We start from the raw sequence: 20,799 nt of genomic DNA, 5'->3' as shown, positions 1-20,799 counted from the left end.
TGTTTTCAGCTGGCGATATGCGGAGCCATCTCTTTCCACAGACTGCTCGGTGGGGGTGAAAAGTACATTCCTCCCTTTCTCTGCATGTGCTCTCTTCACACAAGGGCCTGCGCCTCATGGGAGTCCCCGACATTGCTATTGCCCAGGTTTACTGGCTTTCAGTCCAGCTCTTTACAATCTGCAGATTATAAAAAGCAGTGACAAATTTCCATTAGTCTGTCATGTGCTTCCTTGATTGAGAACCCTAAGTTACCTGGAAAAAACAGTTTGATTTATTGTACTTACTGCCCCTACATTTCAAGAGAAGAAACATTTTGTGGGTTTGATAGACAGATATATTTGAATAATTGAATAGTAGTTTATAGCTAGTATTTATTTAGTGCTCACTTTATTCCATGCCCTATGGTAACGATTTCACATGCATGGTCTCCTGTAATCTCCACGATAACACCAGGAGGCAGGCATTATCATGATCCCATTTTACAGATGATAAACTGAAGCTCAGAAAGGTCCCACCGTTTTCCCCAACTTCACCAGGTTTCTAAATGTGTTTTAGAACCAAAATACTTTGGCTCTAAAGTCCACAGCAAAGTTTGTGTTTCTTTCTATATTCTCTTATTCTCACTGCTTTCCAACAGAACAGTCCCCTTCAATATGAGATGATCCTCTTAGAATTAACTGTCTGGGCCACAGTGCATTATTTGAAAGACAAGAAATATAGGGATCCACCTGTTTAGGGCAGGCACAGCTACATATACATGTCTCCCTAATCCAAGATGGTACACCTATCCTTGTCTCAGGACTTTCTAGATTCGTAATATACTACCTACCTCCCCTAGTCAGTCCTAGTAACAGTTCTTGAGATGATAGGTTAGAATATTCGCCTAAGGTATTACTAGTCTATTAACAAAATACTCTAGCATTTTGGGAAGGTGTTGAGTAGATTTTCTTTCCAAAGCTGATTTGTTGTATTACTACGGTAATTTTGGAAATCTTTTATGAACTAAAAGTTGGCATGCCTCCATATAGTTTAACTCTCTGGAAGCAACTTCTACACATGAAGAATCTAGCTGGTTAGTGCCCGAGCCCCAGTTGGTTTTATTTTTTTAGCCTCTACATGTCAAACACAGCTCATTAACTCCAATTCTGTACTTTCTTTAATAGTGGCCTCACATTGCTCTTATTGCTAGAAATGATCTAAGCACTGAGGTTATTAAACCTGTTAAGGGAATCTAATTCTTTCAGGTCACTTTAGCCAGATGTGAAGGACAACAGTTGCCCCAGTCGTGATAAAGATAATTGAAAGTGTGTGATTTGCACAAAATGGGAGGGACTGATGACCTTTCTCTGAGGTCTGTGCCTTCATTAGTCTGGTCTACCCCTTGGTTCATAATCATATTTTCAAATCACCTTCAGATCTACTCTTATTGTATTGTGGACATCACACACTTTATGTCAATACTTTAGAATAGGTGCAGAAATAGGATTATAGGCCAGGCATGGTGGCTCATGCCTGTAATCTCAGCACTTTGGGGGGCCGAGGTGGGCGGATCACAAGGTCAGGAGTTCAAGACCAGCCTGGCCAATATGGTGAAACCCCATCTCTACTAAAAAATATACAAAAATTAGCCGGGTGTGGTGGTGCACGCCTGTAGTCTCAGCTACTCAGGAGACTGAGGCAGAAGAATTACTTGAACCCAGGAAGCGGAGGTTGCAGTGAGCTGAGATCATGCCACTGCACTCCAGCCTGGGCGACAGAGCAAGACTCCATCTAAAAAAAAAAGAAATAGGATTATAGTATATCAGGGAAAATCTCCCAGGAACAAATGTTCCTTTTCAGTGGTAGATATAGTAATTCAAGCAAAACAGAAAAATCACATTAACTGACCCCGTGCAGGGCAGCAGGCACCTCTCTGGATATAGTTTAGTTGTGTAGTGGAGGCAGCAGGATGTCTTTAGTGCTGGGCTCAGGGGTCAGTGCACTTGGTTCATTTGTATCTGCACTGGCACCTGCAGCAGGTGTGTAGGTGCATCCAAATGAGTTTCCAGCTCACAAAATGCTTCCCCACCTGTGGCCTCCGTGAAAAGTGTGAAGGAGCAAGACTGAACATATGGCCTGAATCACTGCATTTCTCATTCTGCCTTTCTTTTAAACAGGTAGTTTAAAATTACTAACTTAATCATTTTTACTTCTTGGAGGAGAATGTGATTATTTTTAAATGACATCCTTTTTTGGACTTCTGTGAGGCTCCTTTAAAATAAAAATGTAAACTGCTTGTATCCCCAACTTAAAGGAACGGAGCCTCCCATCGAACAGAACAGTAGCTGCTTCTCTGTTAATTTCATCCAAGTGTGTTTGTGTGAGAGAAGCAGTTTGTGAAGAAAATTAAAACCTCAGATTGTTGATCGATGGTAGGAATCATTTTAAGTAGACTTTGCAACCAAGCACCAAAATAATATTTTTATAAACTTTTGGGAAGTTACACCAAGCCCAATAAAGGTGCAGTGTATAATTAAAGTTTTGATGTATTAATTAGACAATCTGAGAGCTCACTTGAAGATAAAAGGACACCAGATGTGTCAGGGAGAAAAAGTTGATGTGCTTTAGATAAAAATTAAAATCAAAAGCTTTCAAATCATCTTATGCTCTATTATAGCAGAATGATTGCTTAGTTCAAAGTCTTGCTGACAATTTAACACATTCAGTTTGATCATTTGGTCTTAGAATTTTTTTTCTCTTTCATATTTGCCCTTCCCTTGTATCCAAGTAATTTTTGAGACGGTAGAAGAATATACAGTATATCAAATATCTGACAGAGGGTTCCCTATCAGGTTCCTGGCTTTGAAGGTCGAGTCTCATTTATATTTGGTTCTCTTGTTTACAAGATGGAAAACGTTCTTTCAGTTTTATCACTGTAGTCCACTTAGGTCAAGCTTTTAATATGAGCAAAGGCAACTTATTAATATTTATAAGTTGTAAAATTTATTGACTTTTAAAAAATAAAATCTCAGTAAAATCTCACATGCCTGGAACTTGATATTTACTGGTGACATTCTCTCTTCTTTGTATTTATTATGAGTGTAGAAGTAGTTTTACTTCCTGCTGGGATGTATTGATGGAGAATAATGAAGTTAACAGTCACAGAGAGCAAGTGTGCAGGGGCACACTCATCCTTGGCTGGTATGAGCCCTCTAATAGAACAGCACTGCCTCCTCCTCCTTCCTCCCATCTGTAAAAGCTGAAACGAAATGACAACTGTTGTACCCTCTTGGTACTGAGTTGATTTAACCTCACCTTTGAAATCTGGTAGGGAAGAGGGGTATTGTATGTTTTGATTTTTCCTCCCCTCTCTTCACATCTCCTCATCCCTAATTCACTTCGTTAATGAAAATTCTCTTTTCTTCTTTTCTCAGCCCTTCCAACTAAGGCTTTGGGATATAATTACAAGACATAAATCTTGCAGGGAAAGAACTTTCGGTTTTAAAGGGGGAAGCCATCAAACAAACATCTCAATGTCCTCATGCCTTTGTTTTGTCATTACTGGTCATTGTTGTGTTCAGCATTGTGGGTTTGATTTTCCTTTTTTTTTCTATCCAGATCCCCCCACAACTATCCCTCCTCCCACAACAACCACCACCACCACCACCACCACCACCATCCTTACCATCATCACAGGTATGGTACCTTCATTACCATTGAAAATGTCCTGAATGTATATTGTCTTTCTGGTATGTATAAAAAGAAGCCAAAAAGTTCCCTTTAAATCCTTGAAATTTAATTGTTCCTTTATTTTGGAACTCCAGCGACATTAGATACTACGTTCTTAAGTTGAATCTTAAGGACCTCAGAAACATCCAAGCATTTAACAGTACGTCAGATATTTTGCAGCTCATGCATAAAAGAATTCTTTTTGAAACATCACTATTCAAAGCAAAATCCTAGGGAAAATGGCAGCTGGCTGCTAGAGAACACGCCTATAGCTTCTGCTTAGCCATGTTTGATGAAATGGTAAGTACTGTGGCTTTCAATCTTGTCTCTGTCTTAGTTTCATCTCAGTCCCTGTAAGGGAAAATATACACTCCTAACTTCAATGTGCCTATTTGGGCCATGCTACTAAATGCATAGTCATCCTTCCTGCTCCAGAGAGTACCCGCTGACAGTGTTACTACCTGTTTGTGTTGCCTAGGTAGTCACAAGAGATCAGAGGGAGTCACTGTCTTTTCCATGCTGAGCACTCGCGTGCCCCTCCCTGCCCTCGGTCACATATTGGAGGAGTGGAAGAGGCAGCCACTGTGGTTCTAACTCTGCGGCTTTATCTTTTTGGACTGTCTGAAACTCTTATTCAGCATGAGTTTTACTGTCTCTTGTTTCTGTCACTGAGGGAGGTGGCATGCCATCCAGCCCTTCTGGCATCCAGTGGCTCTCTCATACTGCTTGATGTGGCTTGTCTGGGAGCCATGGGGTTTCCTCTGCCTACCTAAGTAGGAAAGCTTCCAGCCATACTAGGTCCACTTGACATGAAGGATTTCCATAGATAAGACCTTCCCCACCTGTGTTTACAGGGACTTAACCACAAAAACATGTGAAATTAATTATTCTGTGAGAAAAAAAAAAAAAAAATCTCTTGAAAGAGTAACTTTTCCACTGCATTTTGTTAACTGGTGAGACTGCAAGGACTGGACTTCTTTATGAACACTGAGTATTTGACTCCCCACCCTTCATGGTCAGCTCCTTTTTAGCACCCTAGATATCATTGCTATCCTTTTCATTGACATGCTGGAGACATTTCCAGTTTTCGTGGGAGTCAATAAGATAGAGATGATGAAAATTCAAAGTGTTCGAAGAAAGAGGAGGCCTCATCAGTTGACAGAATATAACAATAGATTGTCTACTCTCAGTTTTCTTCACTTTTCTACCCATTACAGTGGAACAAAGAGAACCCTTAAGGAGGCCAATGCTTCTCAACATTGGTCACAAAACCATCAGTGCCAGCACTTAATTTAAAATCTTCTGAAAATCCATCAATTGGTTTTCATGTCTCACTCTAAACTCAGCTCCAACCAGGCTGCTTCCTAGATTCTTGTCTGTGTGTGTTTCTGTTTTGGCTCTTTGTTAATTCCCTCTGTAAACTTAAGTAAACTCAGTTCGTTGGTCTAGCGAATTGATTCCTTCCATTTTCTATATCATTCATAAGCATATCAAAGATGCTTCTTCCTAACTCTGATTTCCAGAGTAACCGTGCTATCAGCTTTTCATACTAAGAACTAGATTTTTACCTTTTCAGATTTCTTGCCTCTTACCCAGTTCATAAACCAAATTAGACTCGTACTCTTGTGAAGGGCCCTTTAGATATTAGTATAAAATGTATTGCCTAATTCTCCATTGCCCTACATATGTTAACCCTTTAAGAAAACATATCAGCAGTCTATTTTATCTCTGCAGAACTTGCCCAGGTATGAGCCAGCATTTATTACCACTCATTCTAGAAGGTGCCAGCTAGGGAGCTATCCAGGTTTTACATTTTAAGGCAGTCGAGACCTTATTCATGCTGTATATAAACACCACATTTCTCTTTTATATGGAACAACACTTTTCATTTGCGGCTGGCCTTCTCACTAGCTTATGCCTTTTTTTAAGACCTTTCTTAACACTCACTGAACTCCTCCCCCCTCACAATCAATCTCAGCAACTCAGCAGAGTCGCTTCAGTTCACAGCTCTTAATCCTTCACTCCAGACTAAAGCTAATCTTATGTCCTCAAACAGCTACAACTCACTGTTATCACAGTTCCGACTGCAGAGACTCCATTTAAGAGGAAATTTAAAAAATAAACAATGCTCTATTTCTGTCCACATCAAAGGTACCACTAACAGAAACTTGTCTTTGTTTCTGTCTCTCTGCTACTGGCCTCTCAGCTCAAGGTAACGTAAGATGATCTCACAGATGCACTTTAGCCTCTTGATGTTAGCAGTTGAATCCTCCCTGCACATAAAATACATTTGTGGTACTGAATGCCCAGAATCTCACTGGCACACCCAAGAGTAGTTAAACTAAAATTGCTACTAACACAACATTGTAGAATTCGTTGCCTTAATGGATGTGATCTTCTAGGCTTACTGTGTCTTAACAAGCAGTCTTATATATATTTATCTTGCCCAGAAAGTACACTTGTAGAATTTAACATTTGCTCCTTTCTCCAAACAGATTAAAGGTTATGCAGCTGAATGATTCTGTGTCCCATTTTAAAGGTCCAGGCTATCCCCTAGATTTAGATTAGTTCCTAAAAAATCTTCCAGACTGAATCCTGACAAATGGATAGCTAAATTAATGTCCACTCCTCTTCTCTCTTGCACTGTTTGGTACATTACAGCCACCATTAGCCTTCAAAGCTGCAACAGCCAAATTCAGTGACAGTAACATAAAGCCTGAGCTTTAAAAAAAAAAAAAAGAAAAAGTCCACAGTCATCTATTTATTTTCTCCCAGTCAAATGCAATAACTGAAACCCATTCCCTAGGTCAGAGTTTCATTACAAGAAAAATGTACACATGCAATAGAAAAATATTTTTAAACTTGAGAAGTCATAGTTGATTTCTGATTTCTCTGAAAGGAAATGTTCAAGTGTTATCTTTTATCTTCCGTAACCAGGATAATCAATTGTTCCCCTTGTTAGGAAGGCAGACTGGCATTCTCTTCTGAGTCACCTGACTTTCTTGAAACATGTTAAAGCTTCGTCGTGGAGACCCTTCAAAGAGAAGAATTATAAGCCAAATCTGACTCTGCTTTGCCCACCCAGAATCATACCCCTCATGGGTGGGAGCACAGGGCGTTTTCTGCCTCCTGCTTACCCTATACGGAGCAGGTCTGGAGAGTTACACATGAAGGGATGCATCTAAGTGTGGCCTTATCTAGGGAAAAATTTTTGTAGTCTCTAAAGTACTGAAAGGAATACAAACAGCCCCTGATTTATGATGGTTCATCCTACAGTTGTTTGACTTTAGGATGGTGCAAAAGCAGTACGTATTCAGCAGAAACCATACCCATACAGCCTTTCACTTTCAGTACAGTATTCAATAAATTCCGTAAAATCTTCAGCACCTTATAAAATAGGCTTTGTGTTAAATGGTTTTACCCAACTATAGGCTAATGTAAGTGTCCTGTGCATGTTTAAGGGAGGCTCTGCTAAGCTGTGACGTTTGGTAGGTTAGGTGTATCAGATGGATTTCCAACTTACAATGTTTTCAACTTAGGGTGGGTTGACTGGGACATAGCCCCATCGTAAGTCAAGGAGCATCTGTATTTAATGTTAACTTGCCATATCAACTTGTTGTGGCTTTAAAGCCATGAAGCCATTATAGTATCATTAAAATTTTTTTCCAACTATAAAACAGTTTTAGATTGGGAGCCGTTCAGAGCCTCACTATGATTTGCCACGAGGTTCCCTGGAGTCTCTTATCTTTCCTGTATATTAATATTCTGACCATATATTTCTGTTTCGACTATTGCTATTGGCAAGCTCCTGTTCCTTTTTTTTTTTTTATTGTGTCAAATTGTCCATGTGGTTTCATTCATGAAGATATATGCTGTCATATGGAAGCATAAATTGCATAATTTAAATTGCCCCTGGAATCCTTTGTTAAAAGATGGAGACAGCCAGCCATTACCCTGGGTAAGAGTTCTTCACACAGATTCCTGTCAAAAACTAGAAGAGAAGAAAAACTGCCGTGCTGGGGTGGCAGGGGGAGGTGGGGGGAGTGTGGGTGAGTAGGAAGTGTTTGTTCTGTCTTGTTTTTAACTTTCTTTGTAATTAGTTGACTTTGCGTGTTAGGTGTACATAAACTTACCCATTTCTATAATAGTGTTAGCCCCTGTCTTCCAGTTGGATCAGCTTTTTCCTGTAATCATCCCAGGAAAACATGTTGCGTTTCCCTTCCTAGTTAGCATGGCTGTTGTTTTGTTTCTGCCTGGTTGCATCTTGAGTTAGATGCTTGATGAGGAATATCATGGAAAGGACTCCACACTCAGTTTTAAATACTCTTAGCAACTTCCAGAGAACATTCAGACCGGGAGGAATTCAACCTGGAGGTCACACTATACGTGTGACTGTCATAAATTAAAAAATTAAAACCACCTTAGAATAAGAAATGAATAGCTGTAGAGCCAAATTCTGAAACATATTTAAAAATCCTTTCATAAGAATGAAGTAGGTCATTTCTAAATGAGTTTTCCTCTTTTTAAAAGTATGTACCCAATTAAATATTTTGTGTTCCTAGGAAAAGAAAATAGCCAGGCTTTTCTTATTGGTATCTAAGTACTCAAAAACCAGTATACCTTGTAGCAAATGATTCCTACCCCCAGGCCCACATTATTATTTTTGGCTTTCATGGTCTGAAATCATAAGCTTTTGTTATCTGTAATGTGTATTTGATCACATAAATAAAGAAGGTGGGTATAGCCTTTATCCTTCAGTGATATTTATAGAATCTGCCCAATTGGGAGACTTGACACCAGAGCACATGTTTTTAGCTCCTTAGGTACAAAGCAAAGAAGCACATCTGTCCTTAAGACTGAGTCTAGGTCTTGACCATCTAAATGATAATAGAGAGCTTTCCTCCAAATAGAGCTGGCTATTCCCCAGGGTCTTAGCCTAACGATTCCTACTCTTTGCTATTGATATTTGCATGGTTCAAGAGCTGGTCGGCTTTTAGTTATGCACTCAACAAATATGGAATGCCCATAATATGTACAGCACTATGCTAGTGCTTATGGAGACAAAATACTCCCTAAACCCCTTATAATACGGTTGTGAGAACAGGTTACACACACTGGAACCCAATAAGAGATACTGTGCAATTGGGGCGATTCAGTGGCACAGGCAGAAGGTGCCATAGACGCTGAGGAGAGTGTCACAGTGGACTTTGGTCTGTGCCACCAAAGAAGGGACAAAATGTGGATAAGAAAGGATGGCATTTTGGAAGTTACGCATGAAGGTCCAATGTTACTTCAAGCATCTATCTTCAATGTGTGTTTATTTTGCGTGTATTTATGTTCCAGGCATAGATTAGACCACTCTTGCTAGGAAATACACATCTTCATCCCAGAATGTTTACTAAATTGCCTTTTTTTCTAGAGTTGACATCTACTTCATTAAGATTATTTTTCATTCAGCATTTATTGAATATTCATCAAGTGTTATTGATATGCCAGTATGCCTAGTGACAAGAATGTTTTGGGAGCACTAGTAAATACTCATGAGCCATCTTTTATATAATAAGCCACCTTTTCAAGTTTTTACTCCAAAAAGTGTATGTCCATTTTTCTTCATACTGTCTTAAGTGTCTACATTTTTTTTTTCTGATGATTGTAAACCTGTTACAAATAACAACATAGCTAACCGGCTTTTGACCATATTGATTTAGGAGGGAATGAGAAACGGCTTGAATACTACAGTGATGGAGGCCACCTGACCCCACATTTTTAAGAAAAATGAATGAGAAATATGATGCCAGTGCAAAAGTTTTTAATGCCTCTATCATAATTTCAATAATTTTATGCTCTTTATTTTAAAAATAATCCTGGAGATAAAGATGCGACATGTTTTCATACTAAAGACCTATCAACAATGCAAACAAATAATACTGTGAATACAGGTTTCCCAGAATTAAAAAGTAATATTTAGAGCTATCTTGGTAGTGAAAAATAAAAGACTTGACTGAAGGACCCAGCCCTCCCATACCTAACACAAAATTTGCCAAGACTTAAAAATGTGCTACAACTTATAGACAGCCTGTTTCCTCTTCCCATCACTACCCTCCTGGCAACACCCTCTTCTTTTCCTTCCCTCCCCTGTGCCTTCCTCTTATCTATACCCCCTTCCACTGAGCATTCAGACACAACATGATATAGGAATTGTTTTTCTTGTTAAATGAAACCACTATACAGATTCCTATTATTTTGCAGAACATCTGGTTTGCAAATGAAAAGATCTCAGGGGCACAACAGCACGAGTGAACAATTCTGAAGAAGCTTTTCACAAAATTTGAAATTGCTTATCCAAAAAAAAAAAATCGTCCCCGAACTGTTCTGTAGCATACAATCTCTTCACTCACAGGGGAGGTGACTTGAACAAGGAAGAGAGCTTTATCCTGGCTCTCCTATTTGGGCCTTTTAGTTTTCGTTCCGTTCCTATCCACTTCTTCCATCCCTAAGACAGGGGAGTTTGATTAAAACATAACATAGATGGAAAGAATTAGCCAGGAAACTAGGAGAAAATAAATTCCAGAGTTTAATTTTCTGGCAGTTATTTTTGTTTTCGATCGAGTTCAAATAACTTGAGAGAGGAAAAAAAAAAAAAAAAAAACACATATATTTAATATATATTGGCCAGCACAGCACAACCATGAAAATAAAATTGTCAGGGGAATTCCTTGCCTATCCTAGTGTCTAGATTTAAAGCACCTCCATAACACAAACTGAAGGGGAATTCAATTAAGAAAACCCATTGGCTTCTTATTGACTTTAGTTAAGAAAATAAACTGGGTGAAAGTGTATTAAAATATGTCTAACTGCTTAGTATGCTTTCATTTAGGCTTATGACAATCAAAAATGAGAGAATTTAATTTTTTTACAATTAAGCTCTGGTTTTGAGTAGATTGTGGGTTATCACACCGTGCATTTTTTTTTAATATACACCTTACTCAAACACACCCCAAAATGCAGGCTTGCAAGTCTGTGCATTGTAAAGCAGGAGCACCACAGATCAATTGGGGGAAAAAATATTTAAGGTTGTGAATTTAATTTAGTTCTAGGATTTTCATTTTCATTTATGGCACCCGTTGTGTTTGAGACCATGGACCAATTTATGGATTAGTTTTAAACCCCCAGTCTGTCACACTCAATGAACAATTCTAAGTTGGAGAGAATCCATATGAAAGGATTAGAATGTGCCACAGTGGAGCTTACACATGACTGTTTCAACTAAATATTGCCCAGCTGCCTCTCCTGCAGTAATTTTTTTTTTTTTTTTTTGCTACTTAGTTAAATTGCTAGTGTCTCTAATTTCACACATTGTCAGAGCTTTTTTTATTTTGTAAATATACTGCAACAATAAATGTATGTGATGTTTCATTTATTGAAGATGGGGTCTGATAAACTGTAGGACTAGGAGACTAAGAAGAGAAGTCAATATTGAGTAGAATGTGCATCTTTCAAATAAGAGTGCTGGGCCCTTCCTTGGATACCTTGTTTGACTGTACTCATAAAATAGCCAGAGAGTGACTATTAAGACCGTACACACTTACTGGGTTTTCAAGAAGATGGGATTGTTTTTTCTTGGCCATATAAAATAAATATGCAATAAATTTGCTCTCTTTGTAATTAAAATTAAAATAAGAGACAGTAGCTCAGCTAGGCCTTTTAAATGTCTATATAACCCAACACCACCATAAGTCCAGCTCAATTTTTTGTGACCTGTTTTTCTCATAAGCTAGCGCAAAGGTTTTTGTTTTTTTTTTTTTAAGGCAGCAGCAAGATGAGGTTTTAAAAAGGCTTTGTTAGGGCAATTAGCCTTTCTCATTTTTCAAGCTGATTGCAGCATTTATCACTTATATTGAAATTTTACTATTTGCATTTTGCCTCTACACTTAGAATGTTACCCAACAATATGGTAACTGCACAAGTTGATTCACAGGGCATGTTTGCACATTTCTCCGGTTTTCTGATTAAGATACCCTAATAAATCCTGCCTCACAGAGTTGCACTCACTTCAGAGCCAGGGTGTCTGGTTTCTGCATGAAGTCATAATGCAATTATGAAGGAGAATTAGATTCTGTCATAGCGGTCTCCTGCAGGGAGCAAAAAGTTACTTCTAAAGAATGTTTTCTTAATTCTTTACTTGAAAATAACCTCTGTTCAAGTAGCATTCCAGATGCTCTTAGAGAAACGGAGTCAGTGACTCCCCAGACACACCTTCAATCTTGCTCTGAACTTTGTAGCCGGCCTGTGTTTCTGCTGCAGTCTCCTACTCCATTGCTGATCATGGTTTTGCCATTTCCAGCTGCAGTAATCGTGTGTTTGACTTGAACATGTGTTTGCTGTTAACCGTTTCAGAATGTGTTTTTCCTTCTCAACATCCCCCTTTCCCCCCCTTTTGGGTGCAATTGATGGATTTCCCATCCCCAGAACGGGGAAGCAAGATGCACTGTGGATTTTCCTTCATTTATTTTCTAGTACCCACCTAGGAGCAGACGCCTAGCTTTACTTGGTTTAATTTCGTCTTAAAGCTGACATGATGTTGTGATGTAGGAAGACAGTAAATTGGGGTCATTGGTTAATGCTCAGATATTATTTTTGATGACTCTAACCCTTAGGTTTTACTCCACCCCCCACCCTTCTTTCATTCGTACTTAATTATTTACCTGGTGAAAATAAAGCATATGCCAGGCGCAGTGGCTCACACCTATAATCCCAGCACTTTGGGAGGCCAAGGCGGGTGAATCACCTGAGGTCGGTAGTTTGAGACCCACCTGACCAACATGGAGAAACCCCATCTCTACTAAAAATACAAAATTAGCCAGGCGTGGTGGCGCATGCCTGTAATCCCAGCTACTTGGGAGGCTAAGGCAGGAGAATCGCTTGAACACAGGAGCCGGAGGTTGCGGTGAGCCGAGATCACGCCATTGCACTCCAGCCTGGGCAACAAGAGCGAAACTCCATCCCCAAAAAAAAAAGAAAAGAAAGCGTATTAGAAGAGCTACTACAAAAATAATGAGCCAGAGTGTTGATTACTTTTTTGTAATTTTGGAAAGGAGCCAATGCCTATCTATAAAATGTATTAACATGCATATCCATGTTTCTGTACAAATGGGCATTTGATTCTGCCCCTCAAATTTAAAGTACCTAATGCTGCACTTGGATGTTTCAACTAAGGAAATGTGTCATGTGTGTCAGGAGAATCTGTGACAGAGTGTGTTTCAACTGTACAGTGTTCTGTATTGTTTTTTACTGCTATTTTATGCACACAGACTTGACTTGTAAGTATTTTGTTCTTACGCGGTATATTGTATGTTTCTCTTTCCTTCATCTATTCTTCAGAAACTAAGCTATCAGTAATATTAAGCTGCATTGGCCTTTCAGACTTCTGGTTAATTCTGGCTCCTTAGAAGGGATCTAATTTTTGATGGTGTAGGATCCTGAGGAAGGCATGCCAACTGAAGGGGAACGCCGGTGTGAATTCATGTGTCATACTGATAAATCAGAAGCACCAGGCTCATTTGCACCCCCCAGAAAAGTTTCATATGAAGTTCCAGTGCATTTAAACATTGCCTGTGTTGAATCAGAAAGTCTTTTGGAGTCTCCACAGCTCATGAAAGCAATTACCAGCTAAGTAGCTGCATTCTACAAAAGGACAGTGAACTACCTGCTTGCAGTTTAACCCAGAATCCTACTTCAGCCATCACCGTTTGACTAGAGATGACTAGCTTGTGTCTCAGTATCACCATTTCTTTTCGCCAGCAGTGAATCGTAGAAGGAACGTGCCTGGGTGAGGTTGACTAGAAGAGTGAGAAAATGACTCTGGAAAGAGAATGTCACCCTGCCTTTTGTTAGATATTTATTCCACTTCCCCTGTAGCCAAAAATAAAAAGAAAATTCCTTGAGCTCCTTGGAGGAATTTCTTGTGAACAGGAGCAAGTACAGCAAGCCTGGCTTAGAAGCCTGGTAGAAGAAGGAGAAAACTTGAACAGCATCAGAAACAGAAGAAGAAAGAGACAAAACACATTTCCTTCCACAGCAAGTTCATCTAGCAATGGGGGAAAAAAAACTGCACTCTCTCCTAATCCGGCCATGAAAGCAGAACTCCCGGCCCCTCAGAACAGTGAACATGGTTCTGAATTGTGAGCGAAAGGGTGGCTGGATACTTAAATTTTTGGAATGTCATATGATTAGAAGTGGCATTTGGCAGATTGTGTGAACTTGGATGTTTTCATGAAAGGCTTCTGCTCTTGGATTTTAACATTAAGAGCTTTAGAGTGAAGAATGGTTGTGTGTGTGTGTGTGTGTGTGTGTGTAGAAATTAATCTGTGAAAACCTTGGACATGTTCATTGCCATGGCCTCCCAGTTAATTGAACTTTCCAGCTAAACTGTGCTGCAATAATACACTGGATGGAAAACTTAAACCTGTCTATTCATCTGCAGGCATCTGAGCATAAGCAGTAAGAGGATCCTAAAAGTGTGATTGATTCAATGATGCCTAATTGGCAGTCGAGAAGCCCACGTGCCTGGGTGGGTTGGGTTAAAACAAAGGCAATGTTTGAATGTTATGAATCCATTGTTTAACCAGCCTTTCGACTGAGCTTTTCTGTCGCAGTCCTGAGCCTTGATGCGTTAAGAGCCATCTACCAGCCACTGAGTTTGCACTGGTGTTTCTCATCACTTTGCATGTCCACCTGACTATTGACTAGTAAATATATGTGTCCTGGCAAGACCCCCAGAACCAAAGAATTTACTGTTTTCCTCACTGGCTCGCAGCTTTGAGCTCAAGGCATGTCTTAAAACAGTGCAACTCACTTCAAATGCTTTTTGCTTTTCATTTATTATTGCTTGTCACGCGATGTTCTTTGAAAGCTTGCTCATATATTATCTGTTCCATTTTTTTCCATTTTCCCTTTTTTTGCATGCCGTTCCTCCTGTTTCTTCCCTTCCTCCAATCCTCTGTTCCCGTCTGTAGACACAACGGCGACGACAGAACCAGCAGTTCACGGTTGGTATCACATTACTGTTTATCTACTTTCTCAGCGCTGCTGAGAGGCAAGGCAAGCCTGGGAAAAAGAGAAATGTAGTCTTCAAGGGAAATCGTGTTTCAAGTAGACTGACCTCATAAATATACTATAATTTTTTCAGGTTTGAGAAGATGTTGAGTCTTGTCATTTCTGTTGTGAGTTCAGTAGCCAATGAACCCAATCTGAGATGAGACCTTCTCCCCACTGGGTGGCTGGAATTTGTAGGAGTTTCAGTTGCACAGAGTCCTTCTTACTTTCAAAACTCCACCAAACCTTGAAATACATGGGGCTTCAAACAAAGGAGTATTTGCAGGAAAACGGTAACATCTGAATTAAAGGCTCAGTTGCTTTGCTTATATATAGGCCATAGTCCCAAGTAAACCTTGAAGAGGAGTCATTTGTGTCACTTAGTAAAGTTGAGATGGAAGGGTAGACCAGGGAGGAAGATTCCTGTTTAAAATCATGAGCTTATGATGAGGAAGGTCATTGCTCTTCTTTAGAAAGGTCATGACTTTAATTATGTTGCTAATCATATTTACCCCAGTACCCCTCACTGGTTCACTCCTAATCTCTATGTGTTCATATAACTTTATGCTCACATTTGGCAGAAAACTCCTCCAAACCAAGAATGATATCATATGTCGATTTTATCAGCATTAAATGGGACTTTAAATAAGTTAGTGGTGTGTGTGTGGCTTGCAGGTAAAATAGTAATACGTTTTTAACCACAAAGTGATAAAAACTGAGTGAGTAAAGCTCAGGAGGGGCATGAGGAAATATGATCTCTTTTTCCCCATCTCACCAATGACTTACTGGATTGGAATAAGTCCATTAACTTTTCTCTCTCTCTCCAATCAGAAAATGAGAATCATGTTTCATCTGTATATTACTTTATTACTTAGCTCAAATCTAACCCTGACAAGATTGTGCTTAGAAAAGATATGTTAGTTTAAAACTGGGCTGAATTTTAATAATTGAATCCAAGGGAATTATTTGGTAAAGGGCCTACTTTAATCGGTTTGCCTGTTGTTGTACAGGGTGGAAATCTATCATTTAAATGACAAGAGGTGATCAGCCAACCCTGCCAAGTTAATTCAACTTTTAGAGAAACATTTCCTGGCACACACTGACTCACTTAGAGTCCTACATTTGATAACTCACCAGTTGGAAAATCTCTAAGCTCTGTAGGACCTGTCCTTGAAGGTCAGGCCTTGATGCTTGGCAGGTCACCCCATCTTTTGACTTCCTATGACTTATTCTGAGAAAGCAAAACAAGCGTAAGTACTGAGCAATATATCCTTCCTCACCCCATTCCTATTTCTTTCTCCCTTTCTGGTCGTTGGTGCAAAGGGACAAGTTCATAAAATAACTTAAAGGGGCCAGGTACGCTGACAGTCATGAGAAATCAATTAGGTATAAAACTTCCACTTTCTAAGGTAATGCCCCATAGTGCTTGCTACATCTCAGGCATTGCACTCCATTAAGCTCAGTTATTTGTAGGTTTCATCATTAATTGAGCACCTCCTGACTTTTATCAATTATTCTCAAAAGGGTTATTTTAATGTAGTTAGAGAGATTTTATTGTATTCTTTTTAAGATACTTTAAGTTTTGAGCTTACTATAATTAACTACAAGATAAAATGCAAGCTCGTCCAACCCACAGCCCACAGGCCACATGCGGCCCAGGACGACTTTGAATGCGGCCCAACACAAATTCATAAACTTTCTTAAAACAGTGTGAGTTTTTTTGTGATTTTTTTTTTTTTAGTTCATCAGCTATCATTGTTAGTGTATTTAATATGTGGCCCAAGACAATTCTTCTTCCAATGTGGTCCAGGGAAGCCAAGAGATTGGACACCCCTGATGTAATGTAACCATATGATTCCTAAATTCTGAGAGATCCTTGAAGAAATATTGATCATTTGTCTCCTAAAGCTCCAGAATTCTATTTTCTAGGTCCCTTCAATAAAATTCATGTTCTTACGTGACTCTAGTGGACGTAGGTCTCAGAGTTGCATAGGCTATTCGAAGTAGGAAATTTGTCCCCTAATCTGAAAAATAAGAAGTTAACCTACAGGCTGATCCTGATTTTAGAGTACTAGTTTTAATCAGGTCCTTCCCTGGAGAGAGAGAAAGGGAAGGTGATCTCTTTTTGTGGCATAAGGAAGAGACACTTGGAATGGGACTTTAATTATAGCATTTCTGTGGCAGGTAATAGAGATGTTTGTGTACTGTGAGAAGCAACTGCCTTCCTATTCATTTGGGGACAATGTTCAAGTTAGTGATACCTCAGTAAGATGTTATTGACTAGCAGTGCATGAAGAATATACCTAGAGCCAAGGGATTTATTGTATTTTTTATATATACTTCGAATTTGACTTCTTAACGGCAGAGGGATAGAAAAGTGATAGATAATCTAGGCTGATCCCTGTATAATACACTTATAAATACATTCTTTACCTTGTCCAAAATCCTTGTGGCATCTTGACAAAGGGCTCCAGCCACTATTTTAAACAGCATACTCTTTAACCCACAGCAAGGAAGCTGTAATGAAAGCCAGATAATATCTAAAATTTTACTTGATGTGGGGGAAGAACTTCCAGGTCAGTTGTCAGGATAGAAAAGGTAATAGAACATGGTGGAAATTACAGAGCAGCATCTGAGATTTCCAAAGAGATGAGGATACAGAAGTGATTTTATTCTAGTGAATTGTAGCTGAAAACACAACTTCTTCATTACAGCAACCATTTGACTTAGATTCATTTGAGAATAATCTTGAGATGTTTGTTATGGTGATCTGGGCCTAGAAATGTTGAATGGTTTGATAACTTAGCAACTTAAATGACAAGACATGAGGTCAATCAGCTATGGCCATCTTATTTGGTCTTAAAAGTTTTCATACTGGATTTCCTTCTGTATTTCCGTGTTTTTATCATAAAAAGGAAAAGAAAAAAATAACAATTTTTAAAGCTTTCCCTTTGAAGACTCATTAAAATATTTTATTCAAGCTTGTGTTGCTAGCATATGTATGAAGTTTATACCAGTTGTTGATGTATGTTGACCATTTGTTCTTACCAATATCTGACTGGAATAAGCATGTATTGGAAGGTTAGAAGTGCATGGGCATGATTCAAAATCAAGTGGATTTTCTCCAAAAAGAAAACCAAACAACAATTAGCCACAATGTGCTTTTAAGGATTTAATTGATAGTAAAGATAAACGAGTGTTAAGAATGGGATTTTTAGACTAGGCTGACACAAGGGATCTTCTTTGAATAAGGATCTTGAGCATTTGTGTTTTTGGAGCTCATCCTTAAGGCCTGGACAGGAAGAATCCTGTGTTATGTGTGCATGTTGAGCAATGCGAAAACCACTCTGCCAAATCCTGATACCACATGGTCTGAGAAATGCATGAGTGATTTAACGCACGGATGGTGTAGTCTTTATGTTATTGATGTGTGGGTGCGTGTGATGGTTTTTGTTCATATGTGGGCGCTTTTGTGTCTTGTGCCTTGTTCCTTCTGCCCTGTGTGTCCCCTCTCCCTTTCCCCACCCTCCTCCCCCACGTGAGGGGTCGGGTGACAGCATGCCCATGGTCTGGAATAGTGCTTGTGCTTTTGCGGCACTGCAGTCAGCTGGCTTCCTCTGGGTTTGAGGTCTCTCTCTCTCTCTCTCTCTCCTCTCTCTCTCTCTCTCTCTCTCTTTCTCTCTGTGCCCCTTCTCTCCCCTCTCCATTATATTATTTTCAAGTCTACCTGTCCTCTTGCTTTTTCACCTCTTAATACAGTAGAGGCTGATGATCTCATGAATTTTCATATCCCCAATGAGTTTTTAAATTGTTCTTAATTCAGTATATAATTGTGGTAAGACGCAAACTGGAAACCCCTCTGAAGAATAATTTTTCATTTTCAGTTTTGGTTTCAGAATGTTTGGCCTATGCTAGCTACATGCTCATACCCTACGAGCCCTGCCCTTAGGAGACTGCTCCCGTAGCTCTTCCTTTTCCCGACTCGCCTATAAATAATGCAAACCATGGTCAAATTCTAAAAGCACATAAAATTTTCTTATTATACTTTATATTCAGTTGTGGGGAAGTTCTTAAGCCCATTTTAAAGAAACGTAGCCAGCAGTGCGCATTACTACAACCGCTATGTCCACCATCTGTGTATGTGCCTCTATGTACATCTCTCTGTATGAGCACATAACAATGGCATTCAAAGGCTGTCATTCAGTCACGGGACTCTGCAGACATTGTATGTTCTACACAAGAGCAAAGCTCAAGAGGTTTACGAATGGCTGCAGGACCTGAAGATTGTGTTTCAGCCTTGATATGCAGTTTGGAAACAATGTGCTACTGTCTAACGGCGTGAACCAAATTTCTGCTCATGGGAAGAAGGGAAAACTCTCCACAAAAGCTGACAAAGCAGGAAGAACAGGATGACTGAGTTTTTAGATTAAAACTACCGGGGGCGTCTGAACTCATGGCTGGTGGTGGAAGTAACAGTTTCCATAATATGGCCAAGTGATCAGATGTATGCTGCTTAGGTAAGAGAGAGATCATCGCCTACTTTGTTTTTCATAATGGGAATGGTACTAGGGCCAGTGGGCTGTTTTTGTTTTCTGGAGGTTTTATTCGATCATTCTATTTTAAAATTTTCTGGAAAAAAATGATACCCTGAAAAACTGAGCCCATAAGCATTTAAGTTGTATTTGACCTTGAATTGATTTAAGTATCTCTAGAATTTCTTATTGTTTCTAATTTTCTGAGGTTTTCCTTACCCTGGTTTAAAATTGCCACATCATACCTCTTTTCAAAGCCAGCAATTACTGTTGAAAAGGAAGAATCACAACTGCAAAAGCATTACCTGAGAGGGCTAAGGGTATGTTATAGCACATTGTAGCACCATAAAAAAGTGAAATACACGTCTCTGCAGAAGAGATGGCTATCATGCATATATTAAATTACCATGTTTGCATCCTTAGGACTTTATTAATTGCTCAAAAAGAATCCCATATGGACAAAAAGTAAACTTTCATTTGTTTAACAAAGTTTAAAGACATATGTTGAATACATTTTAATTAGCAGTGACTAGAAAGGGGCTTTAATGGATGATATGAAAGTTTCAAGAGAATACACAAGAAGTAATTTCCCACTTACTGTTAAAGAGTGAAGTCTCCTTTTGAAGAATGTTCTCTGCTTCATAAAATACGTCTTTGTCTTTTTCTTTGAGAAAATGAAAAGTGTATAATTTTTAGCATGAAAGAAAAATACCTAAGCCAAATCAGTTTTAGGAGATAAATTTTACGTGTCCCCACTTGTACACCCAGTGCTTCAGTAAACTCTTCTTAATTATATTTATTCAGAAATTATCCAGCTATGGCAGAGTATTGTAGATTCATACAATATAATGGTGCTACAAGAACAAATTTAACGCCACTAGCCTAAATGGCTTCCTGCTTTAGAACATAATCCAAGCAGTAGATTCCAGATAACTTGATTTATTTTAAAGTTTATGCCATTAAAAATGACAGTTTCTGCTTTAATGAGGTGTATATCAACTGTCTGTTGCTTTTAATGGAAACCTTTGCATATCAATGATATTTCATAAACATATTTGTCTTTTTGTTTTTATTAATTATCTTTCTAATGCCCTCCCCAAGGAAGTAAGCCTTCAGCAGTAAAGCTGCCTACTTGAAACATCCTTGTTTAATGGGGTTCAGTGGGCACCAAGCACGTATGTAGGACACTTTGATATTTGTTGAGCCAGGTAGAAGTGAGAGATTAGCCTTCTGAGAACTGCAAATTTATAATTAACTACAAAGAAGTACTTTATGTTGCCCATTTATAACAGTTATTTAAATAATTGTATTCATCGGTCTTTATACAATGTACAAGCCAATTAGAAATAGGGATACTATCAACCAATCAGATTTCAGAACAAATGGATAGCGTCCCTACTCAGTTGCCTCTATAATTGATTGCATTGCTCACTGCTTTCCCTTTAGTTGCCTAAATCTACAGTC

The 20,799-nt window shown here is 39.0% G+C and overlaps 1 protein-coding gene across 6 annotated transcripts in view; it reads left to right on the top strand.

Moving 5' to 3' along the window:
* Positions 1–20,799, top strand: part of CADM1 (cell adhesion molecule 1) — a 336,635-nt gene that overhangs the window by 297,200 nt on the left and 18,636 nt on the right. For 2 of the 6 annotated variants that reach the window (XM_033207449.1, XM_033207448.1), the window contains exons 8-9: positions 3,599–3,676; positions 14,725–14,757. The exons of 1 other annotated variant lie outside the window; for it this stretch is intronic. In XM_033207449.1, the coding sequence (XP_033063340.1) occupies positions 3,599–3,676; positions 14,725–14,757 (111 nt within the window). The remainder of the gene's footprint in view (positions 1–3,598; positions 3,677–14,724; positions 14,758–20,799) is intronic. 3 more of the 6 variants (XM_033207452.1, XM_033207450.1, XM_033207451.1) reach the window with 2 other exon arrangements.

This window comes from Trachypithecus francoisi, unplaced genomic scaffold (assembly GCF_009764315.1).
Source record: "Trachypithecus francoisi isolate TF-2019V2 unplaced genomic scaffold, Tfra_2.0 Lachesis_group8, whole genome shotgun sequence".
Classification (NCBI taxonomy): Eukaryota; Metazoa; Chordata; class Mammalia; order Primates; family Cercopithecidae; genus Trachypithecus; species Trachypithecus francoisi.
Note: the sequence above shows the minus strand (reverse complement) of the source record. Positions and strands in the feature narration are given on the sequence as shown.